Below are 21,719 nucleotides of genomic sequence, written 5' to 3'. Positions count from 1 at the left end.
ACACCGAGTCATTTCAGTCATCTGTGTATGATTTCTAGTTCCATTTTTAACCTGAACATGACCGTATGATCCCATTTCAGTTCATTTAAGTATCCCACCAATGATGTCAATAAATGGATACACATGAAAATCAATGTATTTATCATCAATTTGAGTGTTTTTATTGCATGTGTGGTGTGACGCATTGTTTCTATTTATTGATTTACGCATTTAATTATTTATCTTTTTATTTATATATTTATTGACTCCTAGCACTCACCCAACTTTTCTAACCCCAGTTCGATCATGTGTTTACATTATTATATCATACTATATATTCAATTAGATTAACCCTTAAATATGATCGCAGATTATATTTCTTAGAATTATTAACTACCATTTACATACATTTCTATTTTATAATTTATATTACGTGTCTGTTTAACTCATATTTTTTGTTACCATGGACGAGCAGGGGGTTTTATGAAGTCATAAGCTGTCTGACCTGTTTAGTGGTCATTTGAATTACCATACCTTATTTTTAAAGATGTGCCGTTTATTACCCGGATTTGGTTCTTTTTAAAGGATATTTTGAAAATGTTTTCCACCAGTGGTCCACTCTGTTCCCGATCCCTTCGTAGCACTCTTCTAACCTGACCCAGACTGTTGCCAGTCCTTGAGGAAAGGTTGATCCCTCAGTGATCCTTATGAGGGAAGTTTGATGTCCTCAGGATCCTGCTGCGTGGAAATGAGGATTCTGGGCTACAAGTGGTTTTGTGTTGGGAGAAGAAAGCTTCAGGGAAGACAAGGATGAGCTGGGCCTCAGAAGCAGATGCTCACAGGCCCCAGCAGCCGGCCGGGCGTGGCTGCTTGCAGGAAAGTCAGGAGAAACATACGGAGGCTGACACCGAGTCAGCTCAGCCAATTGCAACTTCTCAGGTCAAATCCAGTTGGACAAATTACAAATGGAGTGTCGAGTTGACAGATGGGTGACAGGTATAAGACTCCTTCTTCACTCCAAACAGTTAAATTGGGGGAGGGGGAGAGCTGTTCCTATGCAGGGAGGGGGCTGCATGTTTTTACATACGAGAATCCCTCGTCTTGATGTGATGAATACAGTTCAATCCTCATCCACCAACTATTTCATAGATGCAAACCTTGAGTTCCAAACCTTGAAATATGCCGGTTTGAAACATTTTTAAACGTGTGTCCATGAACATGAATCAGTAGATTTCAGTTTCCGGACTATTTCACAAGCTGCCATGAGACGGATTTGTCAGCAAACTAACGACTGGTGACAGAATCTGATCTCCAGTCAGTGGGCAGTCAGAAACGGTAGTTAGAGAAACAAGGAAGAGAGAGGAGGTGTTTGAATGACAAGCAACGCTGTGATAAGGATCATCATAGTTGTCAGCCACTTCCAGTTGGAGTACATTCCTCTTTGGCATGAGTGCATCCCAAAGTGATACACAGAAACACTTCTATTAAAGAACTAACAACCAACTCACTCTCAGCTGTTGAACAACTTGCTCAGTGCAGTGTATCTGTAAAATACATGTTTGGATGTTGATGCACCTTCCCACAAAAACATGGTGCTGATCTTAACGGTGGTCTGTGTTTGACTTCCAGATATGATGCCTCTTTTGCACAACTATGTTACCGTGGATACAGACATGCTCCTCTCCAACCCCAAGCACTTAGAGGTGATCTACAGCATGTGCAAAAAGGTCAGTCTAGAAATGTCTTTGTCACCGTTGCATTAATTGTCATCAGGAATCCTGTTTTCCCAGCAGCTGAGTCTAAACTTGTCAACTATTCTGACCTTTTACCTGTTGTAGTTGCTGACCATAGATGCAGGTGAGGATGCAGAGTGTCACGCTGCCAAACTTTTGGAGGTCATCATTCTGCAGTGCCGAGGCAGAGGCATCGACCAGGTGTGAAACACGCAGTCATCTCCATGGAACCGGGGGGGGGGGGGGGGGGGTTGCCGAGCAGTTTGGGATCGGGAACGTTCTGCAGTCAGGTAGAGAGAGAAATCCGACCGGCACCCGCTGCATTTACACCGATAATGTTTCATCATTCGTGGCCGTTATAAACACTATTGCTGCTTTGTACATGTTGTGGAAGTCCCGGACACACCGGGAAACTAAACGGCGTCCTGCCTGAGTTCATAGCGGAGGGAATGTTCCCATTCATTGTCTATGTAAGAAGCCGTGTAATGCCTAAAGCTCTCGATAATCTTTTAAACTGACCATTGTCATTTTTTCGCCTAAAATGTTTTCAGAAACACATTTCGGTGAACTACTTTCGTAAAATAAGAGGGAGGTTGGAGGCTGCGAGGGGAGAACGATACGAGCTTGGAGGAGCACAGAGGGGAGGGGTGTGTGTGTGGGGGGGGCTTTTTTCAAACCTTTCAAATCGTAGAATACAGCTTTAATGTTTAAACAAATTAGACATGGCAAAATAAAAGTTTTCACTAACTGATTTGAGCCACCAAAAGTTTAATGTAGGAGTAACAGCAGCTCACTGTGTCGTCTGTGTTTCCTGTGCAGTGCATCCCTCTGTTTGTGGAGGCAGTTCTGGAGCGTTTGATGCGAGGGGTGAAGTCCAGTGAGCTGAGGACCATGTGCCTGCAGGTGGTCATCGCTGCTCTTTACTACAACCCAGCTTTGCTCATCCACACTCTGGACAACATGCACTTCCAACACAACCCTCAGCCCATCACTGCCCACTTCATCAACCAGTGGATGAATGACACAGAGTTCTTCCTGGGGTGAGGGGGACCATTCTCTTCTTTACAACTAGTTAGGATGGACTGATTTGGGATAAAATGAAATGAATATTAGTTCTCTCATTATTCTTTAAAAAAATGTACCAGTCCTGAGGATCACAGGTGTTATTTTACCCTTGTGAGTCAGTGTGAGACATGGACTTCACTCGCCTGGTTTGACTCATCACAGATGTGATTCCATCTTGAAATGGTCTCTATTTTTTTCTCTTTAATTTGGGACATTTCAGGGAAGAACTACACAAAACAGCCCTGACATTGTTGCCTTAAGTGTTCAGTCTGATTAGAAGGTAATGCAGCAAAGTGACTATTTGTGCTCTCAGTCACTCACCAGGCTGTGTGTTAAACATGTGATTAAAAGGGACACATTTGTACCAATGAATTACTTTTGTCTCTTAACTTACTGCAAACTGTGTTGCATTTGTTGGTTCAAGAGTTTAGAGGTGGGCCGTGTGACACAACTAATGTACTAGCATCCTTCATTTTGGAATATGTCTTTCTGTTCCTTGCAAAGTCAACAATGTTTGCATCTTTGTCACCTGACTGAAAGGCAGTATTTTGTCCCTGGATAGTCCCTCACCATGCCGTTCATCCAGGCTTTCTAGATGGGGAATGATTTCAGTGTCTTTCTGATCACCACATGATCCCCACAAGATTGATGCATTTCTCCTGCATGGCAGCATCTTTGGGGTGTATTCAAGAAACCTGCTCGCTGGCAGACTTTCTTTAACAAACCCCAAGTTCTATCTGTCTCCTCCCCTTTGCTGATCCTGAACCAGCTGTGGAGAAACGGGGGTCCTTTCCTTGTCAACCTTCGATATGGAAGCACACTGATCGGAGCAGCCTGACATCTGAGGGGATGTTGAGATCTGTATAGATGTGCTTCCATTAGTTGTTTTCTCCCTGGTTGCAATGGTGACTCCCAGTATCGGAGCCACAGTGGTGATGGCTTTTTATAGTCAGCGGACCTGCAACAAGTCCAGGGTTAGGTTCAGAGTCCAGGGTAAGGTTCAGAGTCTGGGTTAAGTTCAGAGTCCAGGGTTAGGTTCAGAGTCCAGGGTTAGGTTCAGAGTCCAGGGTTAGGTTCAGAGTCCAGGGTTAAGTTCAGAGTCTAGGGTTAGGTTCAGAGTCCAGGGTTAAGTTCAGAGTCCAGGGTTAGGTTCAGAATCCAGGGTTAGGTTCAGAGTCCAGGGTTAGGTTCAGATTCCAGGGTTAGATTCAGAGGCCAGGTTTAGGACAATTGCAAAAAACAAACAATTGCAAAAATAGTTTTACAACACTCACTTATTTCTTCTCTGTTACACTTGTACCTTCAAGTCTTTCTCTTCCTCTCTTTGATCCACCTTCCAGGCTCCATGACCGTAAGATGTGTATCATCGGCCTGAGCATGCTGATGGAGCTACCCAGTCGGCCGGCAGTGTTGGAGGGAGTCGTCGCCCAGATCGTCCCCTCCATCTTGCTCCTGTTCCTTGGCCTCAAACACCTGTACGCCTGCCGTCTTGTCAACAAACCAGACCTGCTGGCCCATGCAGTGGCACAAGATGAAGACCAGAACGGTGAGAAAAGATCAGGTAGCGGGAAGCTCAGATGCACCGCATTTCCTTAACCCTCCTGAGTCCTAATGACCTGAACAATAGGTCATCTATGACAATAGATAGAAATATAAAACACAAGCTTTGGTGGCTGGTGAGGACATTTTAGTCAAACTGTTACGGCCTAACTTTTATGACCTACGTATTATGGCCTAGCTCTTCTGATCACTACTAGTAGCCTTTTCTGCTCATTACAGCTCATATCAATTCTCCATCACTTCTCTTGATAAATAGGAGGGGTATATCCTCGGATTGAGTAGCCTCGACAGCAATTAGTCCACGGCGATTTACTTCTGATACAGCCTCAAACATACCAACCAGCCTGCCAACCAGTTTCTGTCTAATACTGACGTTAAACATTTACATTAACAGTTTGACTTTGGATATACAATATATTGCCAAAAGTATTCGCTCACCTGCCTTGACTCGCATATGAATGACATCTCATTCTTAATCCATAGGGTTTAATATGACGTCGGTCCACCCTTTGCAGCTATAACAGCTTCAACTCTTCTGGAAGGCTTTCCACAAGGTTTAGGAGTGTGTTTATGGGACTTTTTGACCATTCTTCCAGAAGTGTATTTGTGAGGTCACACTCTGATGTTGGAGGGAAGGTCTGGCTCTCAGTCTCCACTCTAATTCATCCCAAAGGTCTTCTATCGGGTTGAGGTCAGGACTCTGTGCAGGCCAGTCAATTTCATCCACACCAAACTCTCTCATCCATGTCTTTATGGACCTTGCTTTGTGCACTAGTGCACAGTCATGTTGGAACAGGAAGTTGGAATTGTCCAACATCTCTTGGTATGCTGAAGCATTCAGAGTTCCTTCACTGGAACTAAGGGCCAAGCCCAGCTCCTGAAGAACAACCCCAAGGACCGTTGTCCTGGCAACCACCAAACCCAGACTCGTCCATCAGATTGCCAGATGGAGAAGCGTGATCGGTCACTCCAGAAAACATCTCCACTGCTCTAGAGTCCAGTGGCGGCGTGCTTTACACCACTGCATCCGACGCTTTGCATTGCACTTGCTGATGTATGGCTTGGATGCAGCTGATCGCCATGGAAACCCATTCCATGAAGCTCTCTACACTGTTCTTGAGCTAATCTGAAGGCCACATGAAGTTTACAGGTCTGTAGCAATTAACAGAAAGTTGGTGACCTCTGTGCACTATGTTTCTCACCTCAAGATGTTGCCAAGAAGCACATCAGGCATTAAAACCTCCCTTCAGAAAGCTGTGGGCTGCCACCAACATTAAGTGCATGTTTTTTTCTACAAACTATTTTTTTACTTTGAGAAAAATTATACATATCGTATTACACATATACAAAAATCCAGTTTTTTACCGAGGTAAGGAGAGCAGTCTCAGGATCTCCAACTGCTTACCTGACGACAGTCATGTTTGCTAGCTGCCTAGCTTAGCTGCCAGAAAGGTTCTTTCTAGCTACCTAGATTTTGGAGAAATGGGAGGAATGAAGAGGCTGGTACGCTGATGTCAAAAAATGACTTTTATTCAAATATGGTCTGGTCTGTAGGCAGATAAATATTTGTGGCTGTGGCTCAAAGGTAGAGTGAGTTGTCCTCTAATTAGAAGTTTGTTCCCCGGCTCCTCCAGGCCACATCTCCAAGTGTCTTAAGGGTAATACTAAACCCCAAATTGCTCCGGAAGGCTGTGCCATCGGTGTGTGAATGTGTTTAGATCCTGTGTGCTAATGATGACATGTATTGTACAGCACTTTGACTAGTCAGAAGACTGGAAGGCAGTAGTACCATTTAGTTGAGAAGTTCAAAATGGCCAAAGGGTCATTCCAACTCAGCCACCCATGACACCTCTCAGATTTTGCTGAAAAGCGGTGAAAATATGCCTTATGTTACCAAACGAGGGTATCTAAAGTTTCAGGTCAATATCTCAAACGGTTTGTCCATTTGAATTTCAAGTGCCACACCCCTTTTTGACACATTGGAATTTCGCATTTCATTTGTTGGCATTTTTGGAGGCCCATAACTTCTGTTCTAATAGTGATAGAAGGCAGAATTTTCGACGGACAAAATTATTTTTCACTTTTTGGGTGCTCCTAGCACCACGATTAATGATCACATTTATTCTAAACAGGATTATTTGTTATATGGGACATTTGCTCTAGCCAAAATGAATTTGAAGTGTGTGGTACCACTGGTGGGGGTTTTATGGGGGTCCAAAAACTCTCCCGGGCAGAGGTGACTCTTTTGTAACCCCATATTTGGACCCCCAAATGACCACGTGGGCACTTGATGATCCTAATGGGATTTATACCAGATAAAGATTCATATTTATTCTTTCTTTTAATGAAATAAAACCTTTGACTATGAAGCTCCATCATATGAATTTTATTCGTCAAAATGCACCATTTTGGACTTTTTTTCCAGAAGTCTGGAATGTAGATCAGGGAGAATTTAGTGATGATAAAGCATGAAGATAGTGGAAATAACTTAGTATTATGCTCAGTGATGGCAAACAATTAAATATTTAGACTGCTGGCCATTAATTACCTGAAAATCACAGATTAACCCCTTATCCCTGATGAAAGAGTCCCGCCTGTGACAAGCGACTTGCAGCACAAGCAAGTCTGCAGGCCACTGATGCAAACGGGGATAAGGGGTTAATTTGTGATTTTCAGGAAATTAATGGCCAGCAGTCTTAATATTTAATTGTTTGCCATCACTGAGCATAATACTAAGTTATTTCCACTATTTTCATGCTTTATCATCACTAAATTCTCCCTGATCTACATTCCAGACTTCTGGAAAAAATGTGCAATGGTGCATTTCGACGAATAAAATTCATATGATGGAGCTTCATAGTCAAAGGTTTTATTTCATTAAAAGAAAGAACAAATATGTATCTTTATCTGGTATAAATCCCATTAGGATCATCAAGTGCCCACGTGGTCATTTGGGGGTCCAAATATGGGGTTCCAAAAGAGTCACCTCTGCCCAGGAGGGTTTTTGGACACCCATTAAACCCCCACCAGTGGTACCATACCCTTCAAATTCATTTTGGCAACAGCAAAGGTCCCTAATATAACAAATAATCCTGTTTAGAATAAATGTGATCATTAATCTGGGTGCTAGGAGCACCCAAAAAGTGAAAAATAATTTTGTCCGTCGAAAAAAAATTTGACTTTGGTGACCCACCTCTCACCCAAACAGTAAGGAATGTTGATTCTGCATTCAGAATTGTGTAGTACACATTATAATGAACTAACTGACCCATTTTCAGCCTTCTATCACTATTAGAACAGAAGTTATCGGCCTCCAAAAAATGCCAACAAATGAAATGCGAAATTCCAATGTGTCAAAAAGGGGTGTGGCACTTGAAATTCAAATGGACGCAACGGGCAAACTGTTTGAGATATTGACCTGAAACTTTAGATTCCCTCGTTTGGTAACATAAGGCATATTTTCACTTTTCAGCTAAATCTGAGAGGTGTCATGTACATGGTACCCCGATATTGGCTGTTTTCACATGGAATGACCCCAAAGAAAATTGGCATTATGGGGCCATTGACCCTAATGTCTGTATTACTTTGTGCCGGAGCAGAGGAGATTCCCAGTGATGAAGACGAGGTGAATGAGAACCGTAATGCCATGCAGCAGCAGTCCAGCATGCCGACGTGCCAGGCCGGCGAGGATGATGATGAAGAAGAAGATGACTACTGGGACGACGACGGCTTTGAGGGAACACCCCTGGAGGAGTACAGCACGCCGTTGGACTATGACAACGGAGAGGACGAGTATGAGTTCTTCACCTCGGCCCTGCTCCGTAAGTCATCGCTCAGATGTCTCCATTCTGTATTACATGCTGGTTGACATTCAAATTGTGAATGAATATAAATGCCTACATGAAGAAGCATATTCGTGCCCTAAATTGTTTATTTTAATATATAACATCAAGGACTAGGTGCTGCACGGTGTAGTGGTTAGCATTGTCATGTTGTGGATACTTTCAATATATTTTAAATCAGAAAAGAATAAAATAAAAAGACTAAATATCCAGAACCTTTCATATCACTCTACCAGGTTAAATAAATCTTGTACAAAATATAAATAAATGTTTATATAATTCAAGATACAAAAGTATTATTTGACCGATTTTAAAGTTTTATTCCGTTCTGTTCCTGAGAGCCACTCTGAATCCGCTCTTCTGCTTGGATCAGGTTAAATCTGATTGTTTTTAGATCAAAGTTATCCCAATCCTACCAAACGTTTTGAAAATCACAGACTGAAGTTTTGATCCAGATCAAAACCAAGATTGGATTACGTGATCTAATCCGATTTCATAATTTGTTGAAAAAAACTGGTTTCTTCAGGCAAGATTGATAGATTTAATTGGGCATCATCTGCATAACAATGGAAGTTTATCGTGTCTTGCCTAAAGGAAGCATATACTGTATAAATTGAAAAGAATTGGTCCGAGCACAGAACCTTGAGGAACACCGTATGGAAGTGTTGGACGTAGGATTATTCATCAACATGCACAAACTGAGGTCTATTGAAACTCTCACACGTTGGCTCTTTCTGTGTGTGTTAGGGGTCCAGAACGCCGATGCAGCCTGGTACCAGTGTTTGACGGCTCCACTCAGCGATGACCAGAAGAAACAGCTGCAGGAGATTTACAGCATCTCACAGCAGAGAAGGAGCACCGCCGCTAAGGGCCAGTGGTGAGGCACGGCAACACGCTGTACAACACAGATGGGAGCAAGAGAAGAGATGATACTGGTTTTAAACAACCCAATCTCACAAATCCCAAATATGCCTCAAGTTGCTGGTCTATGTGTACAGCATATGACACCCTCTGCCCTTTCTACCCTTCAGATCTGTAAAAGAAAAGGTCCCCAAAACAAACTTTATTCACAGACTCAGCATCATGTATTGTCATTGTGCAACTCTGGATGCACAAATGAAATGTTGTAGCTCGTATGCTACACAAGAAAAAAAAAAGCATTCCTGTAGTTGACTTTTGTTCAGCATGTTGACTTGACTGTAGCACTCGTATGGTCTTACCTCTCCTCAGCTGGGCCTGAAGCACTGAGGAGGATAGCGTGAATCTGCAGGAAGCTACGTCGACAGAGTGTCAAAGGTCACACAACAAAATACAATTACAAAATAAAAGCTCCCAAAAAGAAATATACATAGAAACAAGAGAATACAAGGAAATTAATAACTCGATGTGAACAGAAATTGATTAGTGGTTAAATACAAACCTTGTACATGAATATATGAGTTCCAATCTCAAAATAAGCACATTTAGTATGTGTGATTAATAACCATTAAGAGCCACAAATGGGAAATAATTTATTCCCATTTCATTGAATTCACTCTTTTTGGATCTTCTGCGGTTGTGTTGCAGATATTGTTAAAATAATTACCCGTTGGTATAGAACTGGAGGAAGGAGATCGGAGTCAGCTCAAGGTCCAAACAGGGATTTAATCTTGATCAAGAGGAGAATTCACAGAGCAACATGCTGGTCTGTTACTAAGTGTAGACTCAAAGTGTTGTGAGACGAACATGATATTTATCCATCTTCTTGTGGGTGTGTTTTCACTCAGTTCACAGGGATGGAAGTCGTAAACTCAAATGTTTAACTAAACCTTGCATGGGTCTCAAACCCTACCTGGGTCATAAACCACAACTATGTCGCAAGGCACACATGGGTTGCAAAACACACACAAATGGCCACAGGCCACAGGTCACAGGTCACAGGACACATTTACATTCTCACCAAACCTTTTCATGTGTAAGTCTTCAGTTCAGATATCTCTCATCAAGAAGTACAACATTTCCATATCATATCCCTCCTGTTTATGCTGATTCTAAGCATAATCATAACATACATTTTGTGAAGTGTGAGAGCGAAAACCCTATCAGGCAGTTCAAAACATTCTTATTATCCATTATCCTTCTAGAAAGGGAAACTCTCTCACGGTCCCGCTGCCCCGGCAACCACCCGCAGGTACTCCATTTAACAAGGCACAGAAATTATATAAAAATAAGCATAAATTCAAAAGCATTTTGATTACATTGTTGCCCCCAAAAACAAAACATAAATGTCCTCGCCAAGCTAGTCAACCTATCGGGCTTGGCTACGGACCTATCCCTACCTAATTAAACTATCCCTTGCACGTAAAAAGAACAAAAGAAATGGGGTCACCTTCAATATGTACAAATGCTGTGAATATTTTTCTCCTAAGTGGCTCTAGTTGGCCAATTCAGAAAACTACAACTTCAATTAGATTTTCTGTAGCCTCATCATAATCAGTAGAATAAACATATCCTTAGTCCGTAGTGTCCTTATCTTCATCAAAGAGGTTACCATATAAATCATCATCTGTCAGATCAGAAGTAACATTTTCTTGTGCTGCATTCTCATAATCCCCTCGGTGATCATCGGTGATGGGGATCCTTTCGTACAGCATAGTTGTTTTAGTCACAGCGGTGTCAATGAGTCTCTGTAACAGTCCTCTCAAACAGGGGATACAACAACATCCACAAACGATTAGAATGGTAATCATTACGGTTACAGATAACATCATAGTTTTTATAGAACCTGCCCATTTTCCAAAAATGTCCTGGAGCCATCCTGTCAGAGGATCTTCAAAACCAGAGTTTTCAGCTAACTCTGCAGATAGGGAAGTTAATCCATTCAACGCCTTAGTGATGCTGCCATCAGGTGCTGTATTGTTAGGAATAAACGTACAACACATATCTCCAAACATTTTACATACTCCTCCTTTTTTCAGCCAACAACATATCTAACGCCATCCTATTCTGCCATGCCATTAAACTAGTCTTATCTAACTGTTGATGTATGCCCCCAATTGCTTCCTTAGTGTAATTTAAAAATCTTTGTTGGTTATAATAGACGTAATTTATCCAATCCACATTTTTATTAACGGTTACCCACCAAGCCAGGAGTGATTCAAATCCTGCAGCAACCTGATTTCTGGCTTTAAACTCATCAGGAACACCTCGAGGAACACCAATTGCATCTATATAAACTCTGTTGTCAAAAGATCCTGCTGGTGCATTTCTTTTTGTTCGTCAATTATGTATCGTCACTTTTTCTAATGCCATTGTGTCATATGGTAAAATATATGTCGGCATTAATAATTGTACCATAGCAGTTCCCTTCCAATCAGTTGGTAATTTTGCTCTGAGTATCTTACCTCCACAGAACCACCATACATCAGCTCTGGCCATGGTTTGATCATTCACTATGCCATCAGTGACATTGCTCTCGCCCTTAATTACATCAATGATGGTTTTACAGGTTGTCAATACTCCTACTGACACAGTACCTTTGCTTCGTGTCAAGCAGGTATAATTCCCGGTGTATGGCGTAAACCAAGGTGGTTTAATCTGTGATGACACTGGGGGGAACAGAAGTTTCAAAGTGGTGCAGTTTGTAGCACTCTCTGATTTGTATAATTCTAGCATGCAACGAAAACCTTTTGGATCATTATCTGGATTAAGGGGAAAAGGCACTGTGCCTAACCCCGGCCTGGCTGCTGCACATGCTAGACAATTGGAAGAGGATAACTTGCTGTTTCGGGCTGTGTGAACGATCCATTGTAGCCATACATTTGAGTCTGTGAATCCTGTTTCTAGGGCATACGTTTCCTTCATATTTCTTATGTCTATATATTTTACAGGATTATTTTTCATCGAAGTCGGTTTTTCAAGTTAGAATTTGGGTTGTATCCCCAATCCCGTGGTCCTGTATTAGCAATTACCCAACTCCACTTCTCGCACGCACACCCACCTATATGAACAGCTCTACCCCACGCTTTTCTATATGTGGTGCATACCTCCGTGGTGACACAGATATAATTTTCTGTCTCCGGCCAGTGAAAGTGTTGTCCTGAACAGGGGAAAACCTGACATGCATCAATCTGAGCAATGCAATTCATCCCTTCAGTACATTTTATTATCACTACACCTCTACTAGTGTCCCACCTGGATTGTATTCCTATAGCTCTTTTCCTCATTTTATCATGTACCTGGCCTTGTGTCGCTATATTTGAAATAAGGAATGCAATACTGGTCACACATAAAACAGTTATCAAGCATAGCTTTAAATCCGGCATGGTGAATGTTTCTACTTATCTGACAGTGGTATTTGTGCTCTTTTGCAGTGTGTGAGATGGATCCAAGTCTGTCTTTCAGCTATGCGGACTGCTGTGGGTGTAGACAGTAACACTTGATAGGGTCCTTCCCAGCAGGGAGCTGACCAATTCTTTCGCCTCAGGACTTTGATAAACACCCAATCTCCTGGGTTTATTGGCCCTCCTGTTGGTGCTGGATCTGTAGGAGGAGATACTGTAGACATAATACTTTTGTTCTTCATCATTTTTGACATGTAGTCAACGATTGTTTCAGTCAATCTTGTGTCATCTCCCTTCGTATCTATTAGCGGTACCCTAAATGGCCTTCCATATAATATTTCAAATGGTGATAATCCTGTACTGTTAGGTTGAATGTGTAAGCTTAATGCTACAGCTGGTAGACATGTTACCCAACTCTTCCCTGTTTCTTCCATAGCCTTCCTCAGTTTTGCTTTAATAGTTCCATTGTTTCTTTCCACAATAACTACAATGGAACCTGAGTTGGATTGAAAATATTTCCGATAGCTTTTGTATTACTTGATTCCTAAAATGAGGACCGTTATCACAATAAATCTTTTCTGGAAAACCATACCTTGGAGCTATTATTGTAGCCAAAATTTTGGCCACAGTTATTGCATCATTGTTCACTGTTGGTGTAATTTCTACCCATTTGGAGAACATATCCACTATCACTAAACAGTATTTCTTTCCTTCAGCTTTGTTTAATTCAATAAAATCCATACAGATACATTGAAATGGGTATGTCGCTTCTGGGAATTTACCTGGTTTAGGACGTAGTCTACCTTGAGCATTATGCTTAGAGCATATCAATCATGAGGCACAAATTTTTTTTGTGTAATTGTGAAATCCATATGTAGTAAAAATGTTCTCTATTGTGGATACCATCCCTCCTGTTGAGACATGGGTAATCCCATGACTCAATATCGCAGCAAATCTAAATACATTTTTTGGTAGTATAGGCTTTCCGTCGAGGCTCTCCCAAATCCCCGTTTCTGTCTGTGTGGCTCCTTTATTTCGCCACATGTTTTTCTCAGTCTCAGGTGAACTATTTTGCATGTCTCTCAAAATGTCATGATCTATATGTGTAAGCGTAGTCTCAGTAGTATAAATGTCATCTACATTTTTCTGAGTAGCAGCCGCTCGTTTTGCTTCCTCGTCCGCTTTTTTATTCCCCATTGAAATAAAATCTTTACCTGTAGTATGTGCAGCACACTTGCATATTGCAACTTTTCTTGGCAGTTGAACGGCATCCAGTAGCTGCAAAATGAGATCTTTATGTGTAATAGGTTTCCCTGTAGATGTTACCATGCCTCTATTTTTCCACTGTTGTGCAAACACGTGAAGTGTCGAGAATGCATACTGGCTATCTGTATATACAGTTATATCTTTATTTCTCCCTATTTTGCACCCCTCTGCAAGTGCAACAAGTTCTGCTGCCTGCGCAGAGAAATGCGACGGTAAGGAGCCTGACTTCAAAACCTTGTCAGATGTTACTACAGCATATCCACTTACATTTGTCCCGTCAGGATTCTTTTTACATGAGCCATCTATAAATATCACAATATCAGCAGCATCAAGTGGTACATCGGTGAGATCTGGTCTTGGTAAAACTCTAGCACTAGTTTCTCCTACACAATCATGTGCTATTCCATCTGTTTCATTTGGTAGCAGGGTTGATGGGTTTAATGTAGTGCATCTCTCTATAGTGAGATGTGGCTGTGACAGTAGGATAGTCATACAACTAAGATGTCGCGCTGGTGACATAAAGGCTATTTTGTTCTGCATTAGAAGTGCTGAGACCGCATGTGACACCATAAGTGTCAGTGGGTGAAATAACACTATAGAAGCAGAACTCTGCACACTGAGTGCATCTGCCTGTACTGCCTGCAAACAAGGTGGCATAGCCTTTGTGATGTTATCAAGTTTTGATGAATAATATGCAATAGGTCTCTGTTTTCCTCCAAATGGTTGTGTGAGAACACTAGTCATAAAACCAGATCTTGCATCGCAAGTCTGAACAAACGGCTTTGAGTAATCAGGGAAAGCTAATACTGCAGAGCTCACTAGAACTTGTTTGAGTCTAACAAAAGCATCATTCGTTTCTTGAGTCCATGTTATTTTGTCTTGAGCTGCCATAGGTTGGTCATATATAGTATTTTGGAGCGGTTGTGCTATTTCAGCATAATTAGCAATCCATTGTCTGCAAAAATTAGTCATACCTAAGAAAGACATCATTTGTCTTTTGGTTGTAGGTTTTGGTGTTTGTAAAATAGCTGTTTTCCTTTTTTCGTCTAGATGTTTACCTGACTGTGAAATCTTAAAACCTAAATATTTTACAACCGTTTGCCACAATTGTAATTTATTTTTGCTGACCTTATGTCCTTGTTCAGCTAAGAACTTTAATAGAGCTAAGGTATCTGTTTTGCAATCTATTTCAGTTTTAGACGCTATTAAGATGTCATCCACATATAATAGTATCTGGCTTTTACACAAATTTTACAAATTACAAATTTATTACAAATTTTGCTAAGTTTGCGGACATGGCCATAGAAAAGATAGTTGTCTGTAGGCAGTCTACCACCGCCTTCATCTTTTCTGATTATTCTAATTGTTCTGCATGCTCCCGTATCGCATAGAAAACGTTTTAAAGTTTTATAATTGTTAACCAATAATCTGGTGATCGGTAATCGGTTTCTGATTCATGCTTAAAAATATTTCAGCACTTTCTAGTGAACATACTTCTTCTTCCTCATCTTCTGTGTCTTGGTGTGTGTGTGTGTGTGTGTGTGTGTGTGTGTCCATGCATGACCTGATTTATTGAAGTCACGCCGATGAATCATCAACTCGTCTGGGTCTCCCTGCTCCTCCTCTCCCCCGCCAGCCTCCTTGACCTCTGCCCTTTGGAGCTCTGCGTTCTTGAGCCCAATGTCCAAATTTACCACAACTGTAGGAGCTCTCATCTCCAAATCTTCGTCCTCCCCGTCCTTCTCCTCTTCCTCTCCCTCTCCAGGCTCCACTGTTCACATTGCCTCGGAAATACACATCAGTAAATGAATTAGCATAATTTTCATCATCATCATCATCTTCCATGACAAATAATTCACTTGCCTTTTTTGTTCCGCCTTTCTTGGCTTTTCATGGTCAGTCGTAGCTTGTATCCCAGCAGTTCCAACACCAATTAGGTGCTTCCTACGGCTGTTGCTATCGGTGCAGGAGTGGAGAGAGTAGATGCAGAGAGAGAAGGAGGGCGAGGGACTTGAGCTGAGGCTTGGACAAGAGGCAGCGGTGGCTGAGGGATGTTGTACGGAGGAGGGTGGAGACCCAGAGGCACATACTCGTCATCCTCCTGTTTATCTCGGTTGGAGTACAAAACAGGATAAAGTTTATTACCTACTGAATCTTTTTCCTTTTCCTTTATCTCTTTTTCTTCCTGTCTTTTCCTTTCTTCAACCTCTCCTTTCTCAATTTCTTCTTTACATTGTCTCACTTTCTTTTCTTCTTGCTTCTGCCTCTTCTAACCATGCTTTCGCCTGTGTATATCCCTCTTTGTTCTGCCTTTTCTCACTTCCCTTTGACCTTTCCTCTATTTTTTCTACCAATTCTTTGCACTCTTCCACCTGCAACTTTCCTTTAAACCCATACTTCTCTTCCCACTTCTTTATATATTTTACATTATCTAGAGCTTTCTGGCTCATTCGTTTTGCATCTCCTTTATATTGAACCTCGTCAGGTTCACAACAACAATTTAAAACAACTATTACAATTTCCCAGCTTGAATTTGTTTAGTTATTTGTTTATTTATTTATTTATCTATTTAATTATTTTCAATACGTATTTTTATTTAAACGTTTTTTCTATTTTACCGGTCTTTTCATTTCTTTTCCTTTTGAGTACTCTTACCTATGGGTCTCTGACCCTCCCTGACGTCTTTTTGTTTTCGCAGGCCTTCGGGATTAGTTTAATCTTTGTCCTTCCAAAGACAGCTTACCTGGATTTAGGGTCCTGCCCTAAATCTAAGAGAGTCCTGCTCCCCCAAGCCTTGGCTTGATTCTATTTATTTCCTTTTTCCTATTAGGTCCTTGACCTATTCTAAGAGATCGATCCCCCAAGTTCCCGACTTGCTTTACTTATTAGAAATTTTTTACCCTTTCGATGAGTCCCTGACTCTGTTTGCCTGGCTGGTCCGTCTCCCCTCTGTGGTTGGCCCCGTCACCGCCCCCTCTTCAGAGGACCTGGCCTCCTGTCCAAAACGAGGCTATATGAGCCCCGCGGTGGAGGTCTTTTCAGAGGGTTTCTATTTCCTCTGCCTTAAGGTCTTCAGGTCCTCTGGTACGAAGAGAGGGAAAGATATTGGGGCCCCACGTTGGGCGCCAAAGTGTTACAATAATTACCCGTTGGTATAGAACTGGAGGAAGGAGATCGGAGTCAGCTCAAGGTCCAAACAGGGATTTAATCTTGATCAAGAGGAGAATTCACAGAGCAACATGCTGGTCTGTTACTAAGTGTAGACTCAAAGTGTTGTGAGACGAACATGATATTTATCCATCTTCTTGTGGGTGTGTTTTCACTCAGTTCACAGGGATGGAAGTCGTAAACTCAAATGTTTAACTAAACCTTGCATGGGTCTCAAACCCTACCTGGGTCATAAACCACAACTATGTCGCAAGGCACACATGGGTTGCAAAACACACACAAATGGCCACAGGCCACAGGTCACAGGACACATTTACATTCTCACCAAACCTTTTCATGTGTAAGTCTTCAGTTCAGATATCTCTCATCAAGAAGTACAAAATTTCCATATCAGATATGTTGTCTATTTCTATAATCTCCAGTATTATTTAGTCTCAAGCTAATGCCATCATGATTGTGTTTTCAGAGCACTGACGAGACGGACTCAGAATCAGAGGAGGGGGGAAGAAGAGAAAAACTGGTCTAACCTGACCTGAAGTGGATTCCTAGTTTATCCAAGATATCTCGGTACCGATCAGACCATATCAGACTCACTGGACCCACCAAAACCAGGTCCCAGGGTGCCATCAGAACTGGATGGAGTATTAGGGGCTGGGTCGGCACTGTATCTATTAACCTGGTGCACTGCAAAGAGCCTCTACTGGAATGTTCCTAAGCACCGCTGTGTGTGTGTGTGTGTGTGTGTGTGTGTGTGTGTGTGTGTGTGTGTGTGTGTGTGTGTGTGTGTGTGTGTGTGTGTGTGTGTGTGTGCGTGTGCGTGTGCGTGTGCGTGTGCGTGCGTGCGTGCGTGCGTGCGTGCGTGCGTGCGTGCGTGCGTGCGTGCGTGTACTCCAGAGAAAGCTCTGTATTATACATATTAATGTCCTTGACCAGCAAAGTTGATTTAATTTCTTGTACAGTCCTTTGGTCTGTGACTAAATAACTGTGTTTGTGTGTCTGAGAATCGAAGAAATAAAACATGTTCATGTTTGGATGTTCTGTCAGCGCTCACCTCCTCATGTCATGAAGCAGGGAACAGGAAGCAGCCTGAGAGTGGACAGGGTTCGGGTGTCCTGTGTCCTCTGTCCTCCTCGTCTTTGTAAGGGTTTCATACTCCTTCCTACCTTTGCTAACAACCATCTTTGGCAAATTTACCCATATTTACTGTCGGATGTCAGCATATTAGCTATTTAATTATAAGTAATATTATTATTATTATAATTATTTTTATCATAATATAACATGATAACCAAACGAGCAGCTTTACTCATTTTCTGGGACGTTATGTTTCCATTTCTTCTAATTCTGGTTTCATTCCTAAAAGGACAATGGTCCTATTTAGCGTGATGGTTGGAGTTGGTCCCAGTCCTAGCTTGTGAAGGCAGGTTCACCTGGACCGGTGGGCCGTCTCTCCCAGGCTGCAGCACACAGTCAGCAATCAACCTGCTGGACTTTATATGACGACAACAAAGTCAAAGTAGAACATTGAGAATGTTTCACTTTAGGGTGGATTTTTGGGCCAGTGGAGAAAAGGAGCCAGTATCGGTTGTGATCACCATCAGCCTCACACAGTGCAACACATCACTCGCATCACTCCTTCACATGGAGTTGATCAGGTTGTTGGTTGTGGCCTGTGGAATTAATTAATTTTTAACGTGTGATTTTGGATGAAAACGTTTGCAAAAAGGCCTTTAAATTCATCTCAGTTGATTTTCCGTGTGGATAAGTGGTTGATGGTAGATGGATGGGTCTTACAGGTTTAAAGGAGCAGACCAGTGTTACTATGTCCATCGACAACGACCACCTAACTTACATAAACCAATGATGTGACTTCGGAAACAGACGTGTCTGCGCTTCTCTGAAGTCCCGGATGGAAACGTGGCGAAAAGCGACTCAGAAACTCCCATGTCACGTGACTGTGGTTCAGTGATTGCAGGAACGCCTCGGTGTTCCCAAACCGCTGTCTTGAGTTTCAACAGGTGCCATGTTTGCAGTGCATGCCAGTTAATTGGTAAATTGGTTCAAGAAATGCTTAAAAACCATGCAGTTCTTTGAGGGTTTTTGTGTGAGGAGAGATAGTTTGAGAGAGAATTAGAGATTTTGTTCTTTTGTTTAGTGCCTCAGTGAGATAGAGACGAGATACATCGAGATAAGATGTTATTATAAATATATTGTTCGATATTAGTATGATTAGATATTATATATTGTTAGATATTATAGTTAGTATTTTTATTAGGTATTGTTATTATATATTGTGAGATATTAGTATTATTAGATATTGTTTTTATATATTGTTAGATATTAGTATTTTTATAAGATATTATAAATATATTGTTCGATATTAGTATTTTTATTAGATATTGTTATCAATATATCATTCGATATTAGTATTATTAGATATTGTTATAATAAATATATTGTTCGATAGTATTATTATTAGATATTAGTATTTTTATTAGATATTGTTATTATAAATATATTGTTCGATATTAGTATTATTAGATATTGTTATAATAAATATATTGTTCGATATTAGTATTATTAGATATTGTTATAATATATTGTCAGATATTAGTATTTTTATTAGATATTTTAATAAATATATTGTTCTATATTAGTATTGTTATTAGATATTGTTATAATAAATATATTGTTCGATATTAGTATTATTATTAGATATTGTCATAATAAATTATTGTTCGATATTAGTATTATTATTCGATATTGTAGTTTTTTCTTATTGTTAGATAGCCTCTTGTTAGGTGAGAGAAGCCCCACCAGACCAGTTCTGTGGAGTGGGAACATTTCCAATTGGAAATCCCCAATAAAGTGAGGTGTATGATTTGTAAGAGGCAACTTGCCTATTGCTCTCTCCGGGTTCTCCGGCTTCCTCCCACAGTCCAAAGACATGCAGGATGGGGATAGGTAAATTGGTGACTCTAAATTGCCCGTAGGTGTGAATGTGAGTGTGAATGGTTGTTTGTCTCTACATGTCGGCCCTGCGATAGACTGGCGTCCTGTCCAGGGTGAACCCTGCCTTCGCCCAATGACAGCTGGGATCGGCTCCAGCCCCCCCGCGACCCTGAATACTGGATAAGCGGTAGAAAATGGATGGATGGATGGAACTTGCCTATTGCAAAAATACATTGTCCATGATGCACCATTTAATGCACCCCAGAGGGTCACATGATCTCCCATGTGTAGCATACCCTCCCAAACATGGGAAGAGACTCACTGATGTTTTAACATGGATTGCTGTTCCAGGAAATCAGCTCCATAAACCAACGGGAGACCGACAAAACAAAGGAAACAAAGCAATCACGTTTCTGTTTCCACTTCTAAATCAAATCAAATCAAACTTTATTTATATGGCACTTTTCATACTTAAAAGTAGCACAAAGTGCCTCACAGAAAATAAAAGCGAACAAAACAAAAATGAAAAAAGATATGAACAAAGAACACCATGAAACCCAAGCCTCCCACCCCCACAAATATACACACAGAGATACACAGAGACATACACACTCACGCACACACATAGCCATATGCACAGACATACACACCCACACACACAAACATACACATACCCACGCACACCCACACACATACACTAGCTGTTGCTGAGGAGACATGGCTGGGCACCTCCATAATAAATGGGAAATGATCACAGTATTTACTCAGACAACTCAACATTTTACCAAGCAATACACCGCTAATTCACCAAGCATGCGGGTAAAAGAGCTAGCATATTTTTCAACACAAATCATCAAATAATCAAACAATCACCTTAAGTACAACACACACAAACCGTGTGCCTCCTCGGGGGGTTGCCAACATACAATCATTAAGGTGCTGTTTCTGTTTGTTGCCTTTTTCTCCTTAGTTTACCTTAAACTTTTTCCGTGTTACTGTTAGCTCGTTCATTCCGTAGTCAAGTTGCTTTTTTTTTGGCTTTTTCAATACAACACAGGGAGGTAAGTAGTGGTCTTCAGGAATATATATTTACATTTACATTAACATTTAGGTCATTTAGCAGATGCTTTTGTCCAAAGCGACTTACAATAAGTACATTTGTCAAAAGAAGGAAACAAGGAAACCACAACGAATCATTGCCGATAAAGTAAGAGCTAAAAGTAGAACAAGTGTTAGGTCCTCATCTGAGTAAACTAGTAGTTCAAGAGCAACAGTGCTAAGATCAGAGTGCTATAGGTAAGGGTGTTTTTTTTGGGGGGCGGGGGGGGGGGGGGGGTCATGCTAGTCGAGGTGAAGTCTGAACAGGTGAGTCTTGAGCCTTTTTCGGAAAATGGCAAATGACTCAGCTGTCCTGACATTAGTCGGGAGTTCGTTCCACCACTGAGGCGCCAGAACAGAGAAGAGTCTGGACTTTGCTGAGCGACATTTGTTTGATTTCAGCGACACACATATATATATATAGTCCTGTCCAGGGTGTACCCTGCCTTCGCCCAATGACAGCTGGGATCGGCTCCAGCCCCCCCGTGACCCTAAATACAGGATAAGCGGTAGAAAATGGATGGATATATATATATATATGAAATTATAGATGAAATTATATTTTCTTAGAAACAACCCCAAATCATGAAATTTATATGTAGAGAAATCATGTTGAGAATGCATCTTAAGCAGATATTTGTTTTTCAAGATTAACTTGCAAACAATGCAAGCTGCCCTCTAAAAAAGTGGAGCCTAGATGCCTCTATTATCAACAACTACAGACCAATTGCAAA

General features: G+C 41.3%; 1 protein-coding gene across 3 annotated transcripts in view; it reads left to right on the top strand.

Moving 5' to 3' along the window:
- ipo8 (importin 8) overlaps positions 1-20,237 on the top strand; it is a gene marked incomplete at its 3' end in the record, with an annotated part of 49,321 nt that extends 29,084 nt beyond the window's left edge. Inside the window, exons 19-26 of one of the 3 annotated variants that reach the window (XM_084038492.1) lie at positions 1,609-1,706; positions 1,818-1,913; positions 2,532-2,752; positions 4,118-4,323; positions 7,937-8,158; positions 8,927-9,056; positions 17,402-18,067; positions 20,079-20,237. In XM_084038492.1, coding sequence (XP_083894618.1) covers positions 1,609-1,706; positions 1,818-1,913; positions 2,532-2,752; positions 4,118-4,323; positions 7,937-8,158; positions 8,927-9,056; position 17,402 — 974 coding nt within the window. Of the gene's footprint in view, positions 1-1,608; positions 1,707-1,817; positions 1,914-2,531; positions 2,753-4,117; positions 4,324-7,936; positions 8,159-8,926; positions 9,061-17,401; positions 18,068-20,078 lie in introns of those variants that run through there. The other 2 variants (XM_084038493.1, XM_084038491.1) reach the window with 2 other exon arrangements.
- Positions 20,238-21,719: the final 1,482 nt, after the last annotated feature.

Source organism: Eutrigla gurnardus (assembly GCF_963514095.1).
Source record: "Eutrigla gurnardus genome assembly, chromosome: 21".
Taxonomy (NCBI): Eukaryota; Metazoa; Chordata; class Actinopteri; order Perciformes; family Triglidae; genus Eutrigla; species Eutrigla gurnardus.
The sequence above is the reverse complement of the archived record's forward strand: the minus strand, read 5'-3'. Positions and strand labels throughout refer to the sequence as shown.